The sequence below is a fragment of the Poecilia latipinna genome, unplaced genomic scaffold (assembly GCF_001443285.1).
Source record: "Poecilia latipinna isolate Pla-1442-1.1 unplaced genomic scaffold, P_latipinna-1.0 Scaffold1143, whole genome shotgun sequence".
In the NCBI taxonomy this organism is placed as follows: Eukaryota; Metazoa; Chordata; class Actinopteri; order Cyprinodontiformes; family Poeciliidae; genus Poecilia; species Poecilia latipinna.
In genome coordinates this window covers 25,776-43,676 of record NW_015113759.1, presented here as the reverse complement: position 1 = coordinate 43,676, position 17,901 = coordinate 25,776, and the positions used below count along the sequence as shown (strand labels likewise).

Here is a 17,901-nt window from a genome sequence, read left to right as displayed (position 1 = left end):
AGAGCAGACGCAGAGCAGACGCAGAGCAGACGCAGAGCAGACGCAGAGCAGAGGTTGAGCAGGCGCTGAGCAGACGCTGAGCAGAGGCTGAGCCAATTATCCAATCCCACAGCATGATACCGCCTCAACAAAACCAAACCAAGGCAGAAACTTAGTTTGGAACATCGTCACACTGCAAAAACACAAAATCTATCCAAATATTTTGGTGCAGTTTGTGGTCCAAATATCTTATTACACTTTAAAAATACAAAACTAACTTACAAGTAACCTTTCAGCAGCGTATAGATGTTTGTTTTAAGTCAATAATTCCTTAATTTTGATGAAAAAGTATAGTTATAAGGGAAATAATCTGCCAGGGGAGCAAGACATTTTTACCATATTATAAGTTAAAATGTCTTGGCAGATTATTCACTTATAACTTAAGTTTTTATTATTAATGCTAAAATAAAATATAATAAAGTATCCTTTATTGATCTCAAGGGGAAATTACTTATTAGTTGACAAGCTCCTCCATCCATGGTGTTAAATATTAATAACACAAATATAACCATAAGCTATAAAACTCATAACATATTTATAATGGAGTGATGTAAGTAATTCATTAATTTAGTAAAATAATAAGTAGAAAAATGAAAGAGGAATTATTGACTTAAAACAAGCTCCTATATTGTGCTGAAAAATTACTTTTAAATTAGTTTTTTCTTATTTCAAATGTTTCTAGATATTTGCACTAGAAACTTTCTCAGAAGTCCTTGTCTTGATTTTGTGTTTTTGCAGTGCAGTTCTAAGGTTTGGTCCTGATTTTGGCCCAGATGCAGCAGTAAATCCACAGCTGGATTTTATTAGCAGTGGAACAAAAACACCAAACCAGTTTCCCATAGAAACCAGTTTGCTGCTGGTTTTTCTTCCGGACCACCTGTTGTCCGGTCCGGTCCGGTTCTCGCCTGTTTTCACGGCTCAACTGGGTCTGTAAATGGGTTTCATGGGGGTGTTGGTGGTTGCTAAGCGACCGGCACACGGAGGCGGCTGTAGATGAAGCAGATCATAACAACAACGCTCCACCCTCTCTCTCTCCCTGCTGGGTTGGTGTTTAGGGGCGATCAGCAGCAACATGGCCGCTCCCTCAGAGCGCTGCGCCCGCCGCGACTCTTCCTGCTGCTCAGACCGTCTGGCAGCTGCTGCCGTTTCTGCTCAGATCACATGACTCAGGGAAAGCTGACGCCACATGTGGCTTGGCTGAGAGGGGCTGACACGTCAGGAGGAAGAGGAGGAGGAGGAAGAGGAAGATGGCGGCGGTCCCAGTTGCCACGGCGTTCCCAGATGTGATTACAGGACAGACGGATGTTTTCTACTCCAGGGATGAAATAGAAACAGCTGAGACTCTGAGTCTGGTTGGTGGGAATTTACTGAGAGGGAACCGATGACTGGACCTAAAGCTTGGCCGGGTTCTGCTGAGTAGAACCGGGTCAGAACCAACCAGACTCTGATCATGGAGGCCTTTTATTGGAGAATAATGGAGGTGTAAATTCTGACACATTGCCACAAATATTTAGACACAATGTCCAACAACAAAGGACAAAATGAAGGAAAAATGGAAAAGAGAAAAGAGGAGAAAATAAAGACAAAAGGAGAAAAAGTAGAACGGGAAAAAAGGAAAAATGACAAGAGAAAACATTGGAAAAACAAAGCAAAAGAAAAAATGAAAAAAGCAGGAAAGAAAAGAAAAAGGGAGGAATTTAATAAGGAAAATAGGAGAAGAAAGGATAAAGGAAGGGGACAAAAAATTTAAAAAGAAAAAAGAGGAGAATATCAAGGAAAGAGAGAAAGGGAAAAAGGAGAAAGTGGAAAAAAGACAAGATGAAGAAACAAATTATAAAAAAGAAAAACAGGAAAAAACAAAAAGGATGAACAATTAGAAAACAGAAAAAGGAGAGAAAAAAAGCAGAAAAATAGAGGAGGGGGGAATAAGGAAAAAAAGGTGAGGTTGATTATTGGAAGCAGGTGAGACGGTTCAGTTTCTAATCACTTGTTGCAGAAAAAGGAAACAGAGTCTTCAGGCGTTAAACTATGTGGAAGGACGATCTCTCCTTTATTTCCTGGGATTCCTGATCTGGACTTGGACCGGGTCTGGGTTCTGCTGGTCAGATGAACAGCCAGTCAGTCTGATCCTGTCCTCCTCTGTCTCCCCCTGCTGGCCGGAGGTGGAAGCGGCGATATGAAAGGATTCTGTTGTTGGTGTGCAGCTGTCCTCGTCTGAATCAGTCCTTCATTGTTCCGCTACAGACACGTCCATTCATCAGGAGCTGGACGTGTCCTCATCAGCATGCAGGGAGCTCTGGTGTCTCCGTCCAGAACCGCTTGGGTTTCAGCTCCTGTCTGTCTGTCCTCAGCAGGAGGACGAGGACTCGCCGTGTCCACAGCGCCCCCCGGCGGCAGGGAGGAGGAAGAACCTGGAGTTTGAGCCTTTGTCCACCACCGCTCTGATTCTGGAGGACCGGCCGTCGTGAGTCCCGCCAGAACCGTCCCGGGTCGCCATGACGACGGTCTGGCCAGCTGACTGTCCTCTGTCTGTCCCCAGGAACCTGCCGGCCAAGTCCCTGGAGGAGACGCAGAGACACAAGCTGGAGTACGAGGAGATGGTGGCAGGAGCCAAGAGGAGAGGTGAGCTCTGACCCCCAGGACGCTCTGGTGCAGCGCCCTGACCTCTGACCCCCAGGACGCTCTGGTGCAGAGCCCTGACCTCTGACCTCTTGTCTCCAGAGATGAAGGACGCCCAGAAGAAGAAGCGCCAGATGAAGGAGAGACACCGGCAGGAGGACAGCATCTCCAACGCCATGGTGGTCTGGAACACCGAGATCCTGCCGCACTGGGACGCCATGTAGGTTCTCCGGGGTCAGGGGTCAGTGGGGTCAGTGGGGTCAGGGGTCAGCAGCTCACCCTGTGTGTGTTCAGGAAGGGGACGAGGCGCGTCCGGGACCTCTGGTGGCAGGGCCTTCCTCCTGGAGTCCGAGGACGAGTCTGGAGCCTGGCCATCGGCAACGAGCTCAACATCACAGCAGGTACCGACCCGGGTCTGGGTTCTGGTTCTGTTTGCTCCTCTCTGGTTCTGGGTCTCTAAGGCCCTGTTCTGGTTGTCTCTGTAGAACTGTATGAGATCTTCCTGTCCAGAGCCAAGGAGAAGTGGAGGAGCTACAGCGAGACAAGCTCGGTCAACGACAACGAGAGCGGTACCGGTCCTGGTTCTGAAGGTTCTGTTCTGACCTGGGTCGGCGGGCCGGCTCATCCCGGTTTGTTCTGTTTCTCTGCAGACGGAGGAGCGTCTCTGGCGGACCGGGAGTCCAGTCTGGACCTCATCAAGCTGGACATCTCCAGAACCTTCCCGTCTCTCTTCATCTTCCAGAAGGTACCGGACCTGCAGCGGCGCCGCCGGGCCCGGTTCGCTCTGACCCGTTTGTGTTCTGTCCGCAGGGCGGGCCGTACCACGACCTGCTGCACAGCGTGCTGGGAGCCTACACCTGCTACCGACCTGACATCGGCTACGTGAGTCCGCCCTTCAGAACCGCCCCGGATCGGTTCTGACGGGCTCCACGGCCGCTCTGTGTGTCCCGACCCAGTCCAACCCGGTTCTGTGTGTTGCAGGTCCAGGGCATGTCGTTCATCGCCGCCGTGTTGATCCTGAACCTGGAGGAAGCCGAAGCCTTCATCACCTTCGCCAACCTCCTCAACAAGCCGTGTCAGATGGCCTTTTTCAGGGTGGACCACGAGCTGGTGAGGAGACGGTTACCATGGAGACCACCAGAGCGACACCAGAGCATCACGAGACCCCCAGCAGAACCACAGCAGAACCTCGCTGACCCGTCTCTCTCTGTCCCTCCAGATGCTGAAGTATTTCGCCGCCTTCGAGATTTTCTTTGAGGAGAATCTTCCTCGACTCTTCAGCCACTTCCAGACCAACAGCCTGACCCCTGACCTCTACCTGATCGACTGGTGAGGGCTTTGATTTTCAATAAATATACTTGTATATACATTTATTTGCTTTTTCAAATTAAAAAAATATATAAAATGTTATTTTCTAAAACTTTTTAATGCATATTTTTCAAAAAGTTTTGAAATATTTTTAACATTTTAAAAATATATTAAAACTTTTTTCAATCTAGTTTTTAAACATTTTTTTAAAATATATTTTTTCAACTTATTTCTCCCTAAAAATATCAGACAGTATATTTTTCCAGAACAAAAGAATATTTAAAATGATATATTATTGAAATATATAATAAACCTTTATAAAAGATTTTGAAAAGAATAAAATTGAAACTGAAATGATTATTATTATTTTTAATGTGTATAATTTTTCCCTGCCTGGTCCGTCCAGGATCTTCACGCTGTACAGTAAGTCTCTCCCGCTGGACGTGGCGTGCCGGGTTTGGGACGTGTTCTGCCGGGACGGCGAGGAGAGCCTGTTCCGGACCGGCCTGGGGATCCTGCGCCTCTTCGAGGACGTCCTGCTGCAGATGGACTTCATCCACATCGCCCAGTTCCTCACGCGTCTCCCCGACGACCTGCAGCCGCACACGCTGTTCACCGCCATGGCCAACACGCACATGATCAGCCGGAACCGCCGCTGGGCCCAGGTCCGCTCCCACTCCCGCAGAATCACTCCGGAGCCGCTTCCTGTGTAACTTCCTGCTTCCTGTCTGCAGGTGTTCTCCGCTGTGATGAAGGACGGGAACGTCAGAGAGGCGGAGAAGTCCGGCAGCCCGGCTCTGAGGAGCTAACGCCGCCCCAACATGGAGCCGAGAGACGGCTGGACTTTCTGGTGCTCCCTCTGCTGGCCGGGAGGGGAACAGCTCCAGAACCTCTCCGGTCCAGTTCCTCTCTACTTCCTGGATCAGCTGAAGCAGTATTTATCCCAGACGGAGGATTCAGACGTGTCAGAATGTGCTGCATGCTTCCTCTGGATCCAGATTTCCTTTCAGCACTTTATTCCTGCAGAACCCAGCGGAACCGACCCAACGGGCCGCTCTGGTTCTGTTTACCCGCCTGCTGGTCGCCTTCCAGGAGTAAAACTGTGAGCTCCTCCTGCACCAGCACCCAGAGGTCAGCAGCAGGGTTGACCCTGAGATCATGTGACTCAGCGACGATGAAGAAGCAGAAATACTGAGGAAGAGCGAGAGGAACCTGAAGTTACACCTTTTAGTCATAAATATCGTTAAAAACCCAAACGGACCCGACCCAGGAGCTCTGATGGTTTTAGTCCCATCAGCAGGTCAGATGCTGAAAAATCAGATTTTTTTTCCCTGTTCATTAAACGCATCACATTGTGTGGTGCCCAACATTCCCACCGAGTCCAAAACACTCCTACCTCTCCTGGTCCTGGTTCTGGTTCTGGTTCTGGTTCTGGTTCTGGTCCTGGTCCTGGTCCTGGTCCTGGTCCTGGTTCTGGTTCTGGTCAGGTTTCTCTTTCTGGTTCTGTTCTGGTTCTGGTCAGGTTTCTGTTTCTGGTCCTAGTCCTGGTTCTGGTTCTGGTCAGGTTTCTCTTTCTGGTCAGGTTTCTGTTTCTGGTCCTGGTTCTGGTTCTGGTCGGCACTGTGGTTCCTCTCCGGTCCGTTTCCTCCGTGGTTCCTTTTCGCTCTCTGAACCCAAACGTCGGTCGGGTTTCATCACCTCCACGGTCCGACCCCACGCTGGGAACAGGGTGGACCCGATCGGACCAGCAGAACCGCCTGGCCCGACTGTGAGGAACGTTAGAATCCAAGGTGAAGATCCAAACCGGTTCCTGTTCACATTAAAACACATCCTCACATGTTGACCTTTGACCTTTTCACACCTGGGGAGCATCAGAGGAAGAGTTGATGTTTCCAGGAACATGTCGGTGGTTCTAGTTCTGGTTCCGTTTGGAGGTACAGAACCCAGAACCTGGTTGCTCAACACTAGAAGCTTCAGGCAGGAAGTGGTTCTTTCAAAATAAAACTCGACCAAAGTGTGAATCTTTACGTATCAGAATCTGGATCGACCCGCTTTGTGTTGGTTCCGGATGAAGCTTTGGGTACAACACTAACCCGACCGGACGGACCTTCGGTACCGGCAGCAGACGCTCCGACGTTAAAGTATTAAACTGCTTCCTGATCCAAACGCTGTAAATTATTCAAATGAAACTAAAATGGATTAAAAACTACAAAGATTTTCTACCAGTTTGGAAAGTAACCGATCCGGTTCTGGTTCTGGTCTCTGCTTGTGTTTCACTAACCGGATCCACTTTCTCTCCCACGTCGACTTCAAACTGAACTTATTCCATCAACATGTTTTATTATTTAAACGTTTCAGCTGTTTTATATTTTACGCTTATTTAGCTTCTCTGTTTCACTTCAGTGTTTTTTCCCATAATGCCTTACAGTTGATGTAAATAAACTGTAAAAATGTTCTTTTTCATATGACGCCACTAGTCTGATGTGTAAATAAATATCTAAGCAACCTGACTCTGGACTGGGCTCTATCAGCCAAAACATTATGACCACCAACATTCCCACTTGGGTTCACAATATACTTCATTACAGGTCTTCATAAAATAAAGTAAAATGGCTCTGCTCTCTTTGGTTTAGTAAATGTAAATGTTGTCCAACTAAAATATGAATTAAATTATGTTTATTAATACAACACAAAAGTCATTTTAATACAATCCCAAACAGTTCAGTAATCAAAGTAGTTTAAAACGTTTCTATCAAAGGAAACCCAGCAGCGCTAACTCCTCCTGGACCAGCAGGGGGCGACATCTGACAATGGCTTGTGACTTTACATCAATCCGCCTTAATTAGAATCCATGTGGTGACAGTAGAGAGTAAAAACTCATTTAGCAGGAAGGAACTTGGCTTCAGTTCTATTATTTTTCATTTCGGTAAATAATTTCCCTTCTTTTCACCCTCAGTCATAATTTTACTCCAGTTGCTCCTCATTTTTTGCTCTTGTGTTTTCTGCTGCGTTCACAAACACTCATTATCTTTTGTTCTGTTTGTTTCCAAAGTTAGATTTGGAGAATGTGAGAAGTGCAGCAGTTTGTAGAGAAGTCGGTTTGCTTGTTACCAAACACCAGCAGGGTGCAGTGCGCAGCTGCTGCCACAAGGTGGAGCCAGAGGACCTGCTTTAAGTCTCCTTCACTGTTCTGCTGCTTCTCTGCTGCTAAGCTATGAATGAATGAAATAGTTCAGAGCAGGAACTGGGAGATGTTTCCCTTTCTTTCATTTTTACTCAGTTCTTGTTTTCCAGCCCACTGAACAAAAGTATCTTCGTTCTCAGGTTGTCGTGTTACTAGAATCATAGTTTCTTCTGAGAGAAACTACAGAAGTCGACACGTCTCGGTTTGAGTTCTTCTGATCTAATTAAGACAAACTCGTCACTGGAGAGCTGAGATGCTAACCTCAGCTGGCTGCAGATCTCTCTCTCCACGCTGATTCAAACGGCGTGTGAAGACCCCGCGGCGGCAGGTTCCCTCACCCGGGGGCCTCAGGTATTTCCGAGGCCAGTGGAGGACGAGGAGTGGGGCCGACATGGGGCCTGGGAAGCTATTTGGCAGCCGTCTGAGGTCTTTCCTGAAGAGGCGGGCCGGAGAGGAAGAAGGAGCCCAGCAGGGCCCCTGAGGGCCTCTGAGATGCCCCAGCAGGAGGCGGGAGGTCAGGGCAAAGGAGAGCTGCCTGGCATGGAGCGGATGAGGGTAAGAAAGCAGAACAGACCCAGCGGAGGGGAAACCTGACGGGTGTTTTCACACCACTTAATGAACTCAGCACAGGTTTGTGATGGATCATCAACGCCTTGTTTGTTTACAAGTCATTTTCCCAAGTCACATCTCAAGTCTTTCTCAGCAGGTCAGGATAAATGTCAAGACTTTGATAATAAAGTCTGTTTCAGGTCCCGGTCTTTACCTGCAAAAGACTGAAGTCTTTGAAACGAAAGGCCAAGTGAAGCTTCAAGTCTTAAAAACGAGTCGTATTTTGCTCAAACTCAAGTCTGCTGTTTTTCAGGGGTTGTTCTAACTCCGGTCTCAAATATTTTGCCACAGGTCCAAGTCAAACACAAGTCAATCCAAGACATTTCAAGTCAAGTGTCAAGTCTTTGAGGGGCAAATCCAAGTCAAATGTTTCACCTACAGTCAAGTCTCAAATCCTTAGAATGTTAATCCAAATCAGGTCTCAAGTCTTTGGCGATAAAGTCCAAGTAAAGTGTCAAGTGTTTTTCTCTAACTCAGAGGAGTTAGAGAAGCTTTATTCAAATCAAGGCAAGTCGAAAGTCAGGCTTCGAGTTTTTAATCCCAAATCCAAGTCAAGACCTTCAGGATGTCCTGAGATTCTGGTCCCAGGTCTGCAGAAACAAAACGTGGCGGCTTTCATCACTGAATTTGTGTCGAAGTCTTGATGGACTTGCTCTAACTTTCCCCTGACCTGTGGCCTGATGCCGATCGGGTCTCATTCTGGTGTAAGGAAGAGATGAAACCAGAGAATCTTTTCTGCATCAGCTGAAAGAACCGTCTCCTCTGCTGCTGGACCGTTACGGTCAGAGGAAGTTTAACTTTTCTCTGTGAGGATGAAACAGAGGAGCTGAACAGAGAGAACCAGGTGTAGACTCGGCTGGTCAACACGCCGTTTCCTGTCCTGTGGGACGTCTGGGAGCCTTATTGATGACTGGATCACTCATCTCTCCTACTAAACTCTTTATTCTTTCAGTTCAGTCTTTTCTTCTCCACTCATCACGTCTGCATCTTAAATCTCTGCAGACGTCCACAGAATTCAAACTCTAATCCAGGCAGTAATGGATGATTCCTGATGTGTTTATTACATTTTCATCAACCTGAGATCATTTCATTTGAGATATCTCCAGTTTTCTTAAATCTGCTTCATTCTTTTGTGAATTTTCCTTCCATTCTTAGACTCCAATTTATTAAAAAATTAATTTCTGACATGGGTTTTATTGGAATATGAGGTGACAGACGACTCAAACACAAAGTGGTGGTGAAGTGGATGAAGGTGAACTCTGGTTTTCTAATTCCAGCCTCCTGAGTCAAAACTTTCTAAAAGCTCCACTAGTTTCAGGCCTTTTTGTCTCCTGCATGTTTGAACGTCTTTAAACTGATGGTTTAGTTTAACTCAGATTAGATGGAGAACATCGACGGCATCAGCTTCCAAGTCTTTCCACTGACTCTTAGATTTAAATGCCATGCTGGTGCTTTAGCGTTAGCTGCCACTAAATGTTATGTTGGTAAAGCACGTTAGATTTAGTGGAAGTATTCTTTATGATTAGTGATTAAAAGTTAGTGTGGAGAACTTTTTAATGAGTAAGTTATGGTATAACCCTAATCCTGACCTCATCAGTTATCATAGTTCTCCTACTTTAAGGCCACATAAGATACCAGCCTCTGAAACAAAAACATATTCTGATTATTAAATCATTGGTCTAACATTGACATTAAAAGCCAACAATCATGGAGCAAAGAGGGCGATCCAGTCCGTCACTGATCAAATCAGGGATTTTTACATGATTAAATTCATCATCATAATAAAAACCTGCTGTTTATCTGCCATTGATTGGGTTTGGATGCAGTTTTAAATCACATTCCATCTCTCTGGAGGTGATGTTTCTTCTTTTTCCAACCCGTTTTCTCTTCTGTGCTTCTCAAAGAAAACCATTTGGGCTGCAGACGGAGGTGAAAAGGTCTGAGAGGGGTTACACCTCTCAGAGCTTCCTGCGGCGGCAGGAACTCAAGCCGGTTTCCCATTAGGTCAGTGGCCCCCGAGGGCCGATCCTCTTTAGCTCTCCTTTCACTCCTCGTAGAGCGGAAACCGACGGGTCGGACGGAGGGAAAGCTGCGGCGCCGAGTTGCAATTAGATGCTCCATTATATAAAAGCATATTCAGATAACAGGGGCACCAATGAGGTCAGTACGTGCCCTTTGTTGTGGGAATAATGAGTTTTTTAATAAAACAAAAAATGCCCCCTTCGTTATTGTAATGACCTAATGAGTGTGCCAGTGGCGCGGGGCCATGTTGGTGGGAAAGTCCCGCGGTCGGAGCATCTCTCTGTCCTCTCGCTGCACCTGCATCCCCCCGGAGCCGCCCCGTGATTTCTGGACCTCCAGTGTTTGTGTTCAGGCTCAGAACCAAACGAGTGTTTAATTACCATAAAATGCTGCGGGCATGTAGCCCTTCGACACAATGAATGGCAACATAGAGCTCATTGAGGTTATCAACGAGGGGCCCAGTGGTCAATTGGGTCATTGATTTGGATTGTTTGACAGACCTGGAGCCAAGGCCGCAGGAACAAGCAAAGTTCAAAAATCCCCCTCAGTTGAATCGAGAAGTTTGTCACAGAATCTGTTGGAAGGGGCTGTCAGCAGCGATTAGGGGGCATGAAAGGGCTCAGCGATCAAACGGGCTCCGGCCCAGCGCTGCACATTTAATTACAATTTGCATGTCTTTGTTCCTGACCCCTCAGCAGGCATGATCTGATTACAAGGGTGAGCAGTTAGCACCGAGGGAAACTCGCGGCATATTTCTCTAACCAAACTCCTGCGTGTTTGAAGGTGGACTTTCAGGGTCGGAGGTAAACTTCGCACATCGCCAGAGCCGCTACCTTCCTCCTGCTTTCTGCTTCGTCCCCAACTCCCACTGCATTCTGGGAGTTCACTGAGCTGGGGGGAACGTAGGGTGCCCACCGGCTCATTAACTGGGAGGCACAGCGCCCTTTGACCCCTATGATACAGGGTGACAGGGCAGACGAGACGAGGCGATTGGCTGGCAGCTTCAGCGGTTGAATGTGCCACCAGTGGTGTTCCAGAGAGGAAAAGGGCAGCGAGGAACAAAACGCCGCAAACCCAACTTTTCCTTCACGTCTCGCATCTCTACGCCTTCATTAAATCACGTCTTTCACTGACCTCACAGCTTCACCTTCAGGCTTCACAGATTAATTATTATCTGTGAAATAATCATTTTACAGATACATAAAATAAACTGATGGTTTCTTAGTTTATTTTATGGTTTATGTTTTACAAAAAGTCAGAAAATATGTGTTTAATAATAATAATAATATATATTCAATGTTTATAATTTAAACCATAAAAGGACCATTTATAATTTTTTGAAAATGTAAGTTTTCCTTTGTAAAATGTAATAAAGTTGTACTTTGGTGAAGATTAATGGAAGATTAACCCAAAACACTGAAACATAACATAACATAACATAACATAACATAACATAACATAACATAACATAACATTTGTTATGTTATGTGGATAAAATAGATTTATGTTAAACATCTTGGATTTTCCGTTTGAACATATAAAGTTGATTCCAGAAGTTTTTATTCACCAAATAAAACTACACACACATTGTTTCTCTAAATCACTAAAAAAATGTTCTGATCAAGTTTTCTGGCATTTGGCAAGTAGAAATAATTTAGGTAATTACAACTAATCTAAAAAGACAGAGAAGAAGTTTGGTCTGATTTAAGTTCGTATTAATAGTTTGTTTAGTTTTTTATGCATAATATAATATATACCAGTGTGACACAAAGTGCTTTATAGACATTTAATCTCTAAACTCTGACAATAAATGATCAAAAATAATCAAAGAAGACATAAAATTATAATTGTTGGTAAGTAAATAAATAATACTAGTAACTAAAATCTATTGTGTAATTAAAACTAGATCAACTGACAAGATTAAACTTGGATATTGTCCAGTATTGAAAAGTTATAAAGATAATTATAAATTATAATTATAAATATAATTTTAAATAATTAAATTCACAAATTTACAGCAGCAAGATGAAGTTATTCTCTGAGATTGTAAAGTCAGAAATTTGTAAGAAAAATNGAGCCGGACCTTCAGTAGCAAAATCATCTTCATGCATGACAAAGAAAGCTGCAAGGAATACCTCTGTGTCATTGGCTGCTATGGGCATAAAACTCATGGTGCGGACACCATCCTCCTCTGACCTCTGACCTACTGAGAACCTCTGGAGTTTCCTCCAGCAGAAGATCTGAGGGTTCAGACCAAGATGCAGTTCAGGTCAATCAGCGGCTCTGGAAGGTTTTCTGACATCCTGCAGAGAAATTAAAGCAGAAACGATCCACAAACTCACAAGTTCAGTGGAAGCAGGAATCGATCAGCTGATATAAAGAAGGTCCTACGTTAACATGCAGCTGTCTGTCAGGATGTTTTACATTGAAATGGCTTTGATTTCACTACCTGTGACCACGTAATGCTGAACATTCAAAGAATGACCGTTTGCACTTTATAATCCATAAAATGGTTAGAAAATCTGCTGTGCATAATAATTGGGAACAGTTTGAGTTTTTTATTTGTGAAAGAAATACTGTTCTCATTGGAGGTTTGTTCAGTAAAATTAGATTTATACTTTAATAGTTCATGACTTGAACATTATACTGACCATCATTTGCATCGACTATTAAGGAAAATCTGAGAAAATAATTTGGAACATGGTGTAATGCTAAACATGTCTGGTATTTGTATTTATGGTGGTTCTGAGCCCTGCAGGCCACCGTAGAGACTGATGTGTTCATGCTTGAAGCTGATGTGAAACTTCAGGAATCGGAGAAATGAAATCAGACTTTATTTATTCAGATCGATAATTATCATTTCATAACAGCTGGAACTACTTAAATATTCTTTCTACGTTAAGCTGCTGTTTGTCGTGATCCGACTGGATGTAGACCTGTGGTAAACCGGTTCCGGTACCAGAGTTGAGAGTTCACTCTGCTTCTGGAACCGGTTCCGGTTCGGGGACCAGACTTCGCTCTACTCCACCAGCGAAGCGGCGAAGAAGTTTTGCTCGTTCTGCATCTGCTGCCTGAAGATCTGGTTGGCCCGTTTGATCTGGTTGGGCGTCTTCAGGTTGTTGTTGAGCAGAACCTTGTAGTGCTTCTCCGGGTTGCCGTGCATGTTGCCCTTCTTCCAGACGAAGTAGGCGTTGCAGTAGCTTTCCTCCAGGCTGTTGGCGATCCAGATCCAGAGCCTGGAGCAGGGCAGCAGACTCACGGCAAAGAAGATGGGTTTCTCCTTGTCCATGATGGTTCTGTAGTCCAGCAGGTACCGCTCCAAGGCCGGGATGGGTCTGATGTCCAGCGGCGCCTGGCAGAGCAGCAAGCAGAAGTTCAGGACCAAAACCTCTCGGTGTTTCACCAACCTGAGGAAAACCTCCTTACTTTGAGCTTGAACCGGTCCAGAATGTAGTTGGAGAAGCTCTGGTAGCTCTGGTAGCGATCCTGCATGAACGTCTTCAGGTCGTTGGGCAGCGGCCTGCGGCTCATGTTCCCCAGCAGGTCCGTCACCGTCAGCAGGTACAGGACGTCCTGCATCATGAAGGCCACGTAGTCGTCGGCCTGCAGGTCGCCGCGCTGCATGTGCTGCAGGAAGGGAACCGTCAGCGTCTGCTGGGCCACGTCCGTGTTATTCTGCCACAGCTCTTCATAAATGTCCCGGACTCCTGCAGTCGGGTCAGAAACTCATTTTACACTCTGCCAGTTATGGAGAAAACATTAAAGTTTCATAAGTTTTACTTGGAGAAAAAGTTTTGAGTCATTAATTTGGAAACTCCAATGTTTGAATCGGAACTTCCTGCTGATTAAAACTAAAGTTTCTGTGAAGAAAACATGAAAAATCCTCTTTGGTTTATTGATTTAAATCTGCTGGCCTACTTCCTGCATGTCGACTGTTACTGAACCTGGTCACCTGGATCCCTCACCTGGATCCGCCTCACCTGGATCCCTCACCTGGATCTGCCTCACCTGGATCCGCCTCACTTTCACCTCAAACTGATCTTTAGATTTTCTTCAAATTTTTGTCCCACAAAAAACCTAAAAATATCTGAAAAGAAACTTTCAGTCAAATAAATGAAACCAGAAGCTTTGGAGCTGAAATCGTTTCTTCTAAATTCAAATCTGTTTCCAGAACCAGAACCTGGATCAGAACCTGGTTTCACCGCAGAACCCATCCATAAATCATAATTTTATAACTTTCTTCCAAATGGGGAAAAAAAGTCAGATTATTTCAGATCCTCTGAAGAATAAAAATGTTTTTTCTTCAGAACCTGGAACATTTGGACAGAATCTGACATTTTAACCAGAAGTAATTATTATTATTTTTGCGGGTTTGGGTCGGAACCTTTCAGTGCAGCAGAAACCTTCGGTTCTGTTGGGAAACTGGAGCAGACGGGCAAAACCAGCAGGACCGCTTTGAACCAGAACATCCTTCCTGGAAACGACACAAACGGTAACCATGGTAACGACACTGAAAGAAGGAAACGGCCGGGTTCTGGTGGAGTCCAGTTCACCTCAGAATAAATAAAGTTCTGTTACTGATGTGGAATATTTCAAAGTTACCTGAACGCATCTTCCAGCGCGGTGCCTTCAGCTGCTGCGGGACGTTTCAGTGTTGCTGCAGAGCGGACGTCTTCCTTTTAAAGGGCCGGCGTCGGGGCAGAGCCAGCAACATTTCTGTCAACAAAGGTTGCTCCAGGAGACCAAACATTGGCCAACTTCCTGTCCAGCAGCTTTCCTGACATTAGTAACAGGATATGACATCACTTCTCCCATCAGACAAAGACGCAATTTAGAAAGTAGTCATGCTGCGGGCTCACCGCTTTATTGAAATATTTTTGTTTCATTTTGAATCATTTCTTCAGATCCACTGAGAGCCGACCCGCTTCAGGGCCGAGGTTCTGGTGAAACGGACCGGGTCGGAGGAACCAAGCGGACCTGCAGAACTCGGCTCGGTTTGCTGTCACTGTAAAGGCCAGAAGCAGAACCTCAGATGGCCTCAGCAGAGGTCAAAGGTCAGACGCTCTGAGGAATTTTCCTGTGAAAACACAAGCGATGACAAAACAGGAAGTTCAGAAAAAAAATATCAGAATGAATCAGAAACCATCAGGTAAAACCGGGCCTTGACCAGAACCTGGACCAGAACCGGTTCTGAATAATAATATTTGTGCGGGAGACTCTTTAACCTCTGGGGTTTTATTTGACCTTTACTGATAACATTTTTTCATTGAACCACTCCATCTGACCTTTGACCTGGCAGGAAGCAGCTTCATGTCGTAACGTTCTGTTGAGTTTAACAGAATAAAAAAACCAACCTTCATGCTGGTCCAGGAGGAGTGATGCTGCGGGCTTCTTCAGACACAAACATTTTTAATTAACTTAGAAAATTAAACTTAAAGCTCTGAGTGAAAACTGGAGGAACTGGAGGAACTGGGACGTCTGACTGGGTGGATAAGCTGGACTGGTCATCTGCTGATGCAGATATTTATCAGAACTCCAGGAGGATCCCAGATTTTACACAAATAAAATGGTTTCAACACAATAACTGTAAACATGCATGAAATGTGTAGAAATTCTTCACTAAACATCCCAGGTTCATAATTTTCCACTTTTACAGCAAAATAAACTTTTACTCATTTTTCTTCATTTAGCCCGTCAGAGAAAAGAAAATATTTTTAACATTCATATTTTTGCTGTTATTCGTTTCTAAATGTTCCAAACTAAACATTTAGTTCTCAGCTAAATGTTTAAAGTCTGATATTTAGTTTGAAACTGACATTTATAAACACGCTGAAATTGTGACTAAAAAATGAAGTTTTTTTTCTACCACAGGCTGAATAAACCCAAATATTGCTTAGAATTTTTTTTACAGTGTAACTTTAGAAACGGGCCGTAATACTGAACAGAACCCAGCAGTACCGTTCAGTTAGGAACCCGTCCAAACTTCTGTTTATGGGTCTGATGTAAATCTGTGATGTTCAAAGCAAGATGTTGGGTTTTTATTAATTTCATAATAGTGGAAGCTTTGGGTGGAGTTTGACTCAGAAAGAGAAAGAAACGCAGAAACAGGAAGTGGTGACGATGAGAGTCAGGATGTGATTTCAACATTCAGTCAGAATGTTTGAATTTGAATAAAAGTTATGATTCTGAAACAGTTAAAACTGAAAACCAGAACCAGCAGAAACCTCAGGAACTGGTCCCACTTTGTCCCAGTTCTGGTTCTGAACGGGTCCAGTCAAAGTCTGAGGTGGAGCCCTGCAGTCGGTGGGTTGCCAGTTTGATTCCCATCATCAGTGTGTGTGAATCACTTAAAACTCATTTTTACTCTTTGGCATTTAATTGACGTTCTGTTGTGTTGTTTTTGTGCAGCACCTTGGTGAAGTTTCATACCTGTTGTAAAGTTTATATGAATAAATCTGACACTGTGAACAGACGTAGAATCCTCCGAGGGTTGAAACACCACTGAGGTCATTTCCTAAAAATATTTACATCATTTTAATTCAGTTTTTAATAATCAGATTATTGAACATCTGCGGCTCAGAAATAATTAAAAAAACATTTAGTGACTTTAAAGGTTGTTTCTAAACAAAAAGAAAATAATTTCATTTCTGATTTAAAATATAATTTCCTCCAATTTATCCCATCTGATGGTTCATGGTGTGAAAATCTAAATGTACTTCAGAGCAGAAATCCTCAAGCTGTTACTAAATACACATCATAAAGTTATTAAAATGTTTCTGCTGAACTGAAGCTGATTTTCTCATATCTGAAAATATCTACATAATTTAGATTTATTATTTAACATTTAAGTTGAAAAACAATCTGCAGATGTAATTCATGCATTCAGATGGAAAACGGACAAAGTCAAGATAAACCTGGATGGGATCTAAAGGTCAGAAGGTCACCAGACGTTTCTGGACCTTAAGTCCTCATGGAGAAGTTCTGCAGTTCTGAGGATAGCCGGACCCAGACACCCGGTTCTGACCCGAAAACAATGGAAACCATGGAAATGCCTCAAAGGAACCAGAAGGAATAAAACAATCTGAAAACTGGGCGCGTCAGCAGAGCTCCTGGTTCTGGTTCTGTTCTGGTTTCCTACAGCGGGTCTGGAGCGTGCAGCCGGAGATGACTGTTCAGAGCAGAGCGGTTCTTAAAACGTTTCTCACACATGCTGCATGGGAACGGGCTCTCCCCCGTATGGGTCCTCCTGTGGATCACCAGATGGACGTTCTGGTTGAAACTTTTACCACAGAACTCACATGTGAACAGTTTCTCATCCATATGGGTTCTCATGTGAACTGAAAGGTTGTCGCTCCTCCTGAAGCCTTTGTGACAAATGGGACAGAAGTAAGGTTTCTCCTCTGAGTGACACCGGCTGTGGAGGATCAGACTGCGCTTGGTGGTGAAGCTCTTCCGGCAGGTTTCACAGGAGTACGGTTTCTCACTGGAGTGGATGCTGGTGTGCTTTGACAGGTCGCTGCTGCAGCGGAAACATTTCCCACAGACGGAGCAGGAGTATGGCTTCTCCCCAGTGTGGACCCTCATGTGGGTCAGCAGAGCAAACTTTCTGATGAAACTCTTCCCACAGGTTTTGCAGGAGAACGGTTTCTCTCCGGTGTGGATTTTGCGATGCCTCCTCATGGCGTACTGAAACCTGAACTCTTTCTCACAGAAGTCACATTTGACAGGTGTTCTACTTGTGCTTGGTTCAGACAGACGGTTTACTTCCAGCTCCTCAGACCTGCTCGTCCCTGACTCCAGAGTCTCGGCTTTGGGAGATCTCTGAGGGAGGAGTGGGTCGTTGCTTGGTTCGGGTTCATCATACTCGACTGTCACCATCAGTGTTTCCGTCTCCTGCTTCAGAACGAGCTGCTCAGCTTCCTGACTGACACACAGTTCGTCATGTTCGTCTTTGACCTCTGGAAGCTGCAGTGGTTTCTTCTTCCTTTTAATCTCGGGGAGTTGTAGTTGTTGGGGAGGTCCGACTTCCTCCTGGTGAAGGAGCCGCTGGTCTTTACGGACGTCCTCCTCACAGAGACGACCAGGTGGAGAACCTGGATGAACCAAACGGGAAGAAAATC

General features: G+C 44.9%; 3 protein-coding genes across 5 annotated transcripts in view; 1 reads left to right on the top strand and 2 right to left on the bottom strand.

The window, feature by feature from the left end:
• The window catches only part of LOC106959981 (TBC1 domain family member 12-like), a 15,159-nt gene extending 9,966 nt beyond the window's left edge, over positions 1-5,193 (top strand). Inside the window, exons 3-13 of one of the 2 annotated variants that reach the window (XM_015052881.1) lie at positions 2,394-2,503; positions 2,579-2,661; positions 2,761-2,878; positions 2,953-3,059; positions 3,144-3,227; positions 3,309-3,403; positions 3,469-3,540; positions 3,640-3,768; positions 3,878-3,987; positions 4,373-4,631; positions 4,701-5,193. In XM_015052881.1, the coding sequence (XP_014908367.1) occupies positions 2,394-2,503; positions 2,579-2,661; positions 2,761-2,878; positions 2,953-3,059; positions 3,144-3,227; positions 3,309-3,403; positions 3,469-3,540; positions 3,640-3,768; positions 3,878-3,987; positions 4,373-4,631; positions 4,701-4,775 (1,242 nt within the window). In that variant the 3' untranslated portion in view covers positions 4,776-5,193. Of the gene's footprint in view, positions 1-2,390; positions 2,504-2,578; positions 2,662-2,760; positions 2,879-2,952; positions 3,060-3,143; positions 3,228-3,308; positions 3,404-3,468; positions 3,541-3,639; positions 3,769-3,877; positions 3,988-4,372; positions 4,632-4,700 lie in introns of both variants that reach the window. The other variant, XM_015052880.1, reaches the window with a different exon arrangement.
• Positions 5,194-12,593: 7,400 nt separating this feature from the next.
• Positions 12,594-14,492, bottom strand: LOC106959986 (uncharacterized). Of its 2 annotated transcripts, XM_015052887.1 has the most exons (4): positions 14,384-14,492; positions 14,166-14,255; positions 13,208-13,488; positions 12,594-13,133 (listed from the first exon to the last, which is right to left on the bottom strand). In XM_015052887.1, exons 1-4 carry the CDS (start codon positions 14,391-14,393, stop codon positions 12,801-12,803), a joined length of 714 nt encoding a protein of 237 aa, XP_014908373.1. In that variant the 5' UTR covers positions 14,394-14,492; the 3' UTR covers positions 12,594-12,800. The 2 variants fall into 2 exon arrangements, with proteins under 2 accessions (XP_014908373.1, XP_014908374.1); XM_015052888.1 differs by lacking the exon at positions 14,166-14,255 and having other exon boundaries at positions 14,384-14,427.
• Positions 14,493-16,295: 1,803 nt separating this feature from the next.
• LOC106959993 (gastrula zinc finger protein XlCGF71.1-like) lies at positions 16,296-17,901 on the bottom strand. Its single transcript, XM_015052893.1, has one exon. The coding sequence runs from the start codon at positions 17,657-17,659 to the stop codon at positions 16,916-16,918; it is 744 nt and encodes a 247-aa protein (XP_014908379.1). The 5' UTR covers positions 17,660-17,901; the 3' UTR covers positions 16,296-16,915.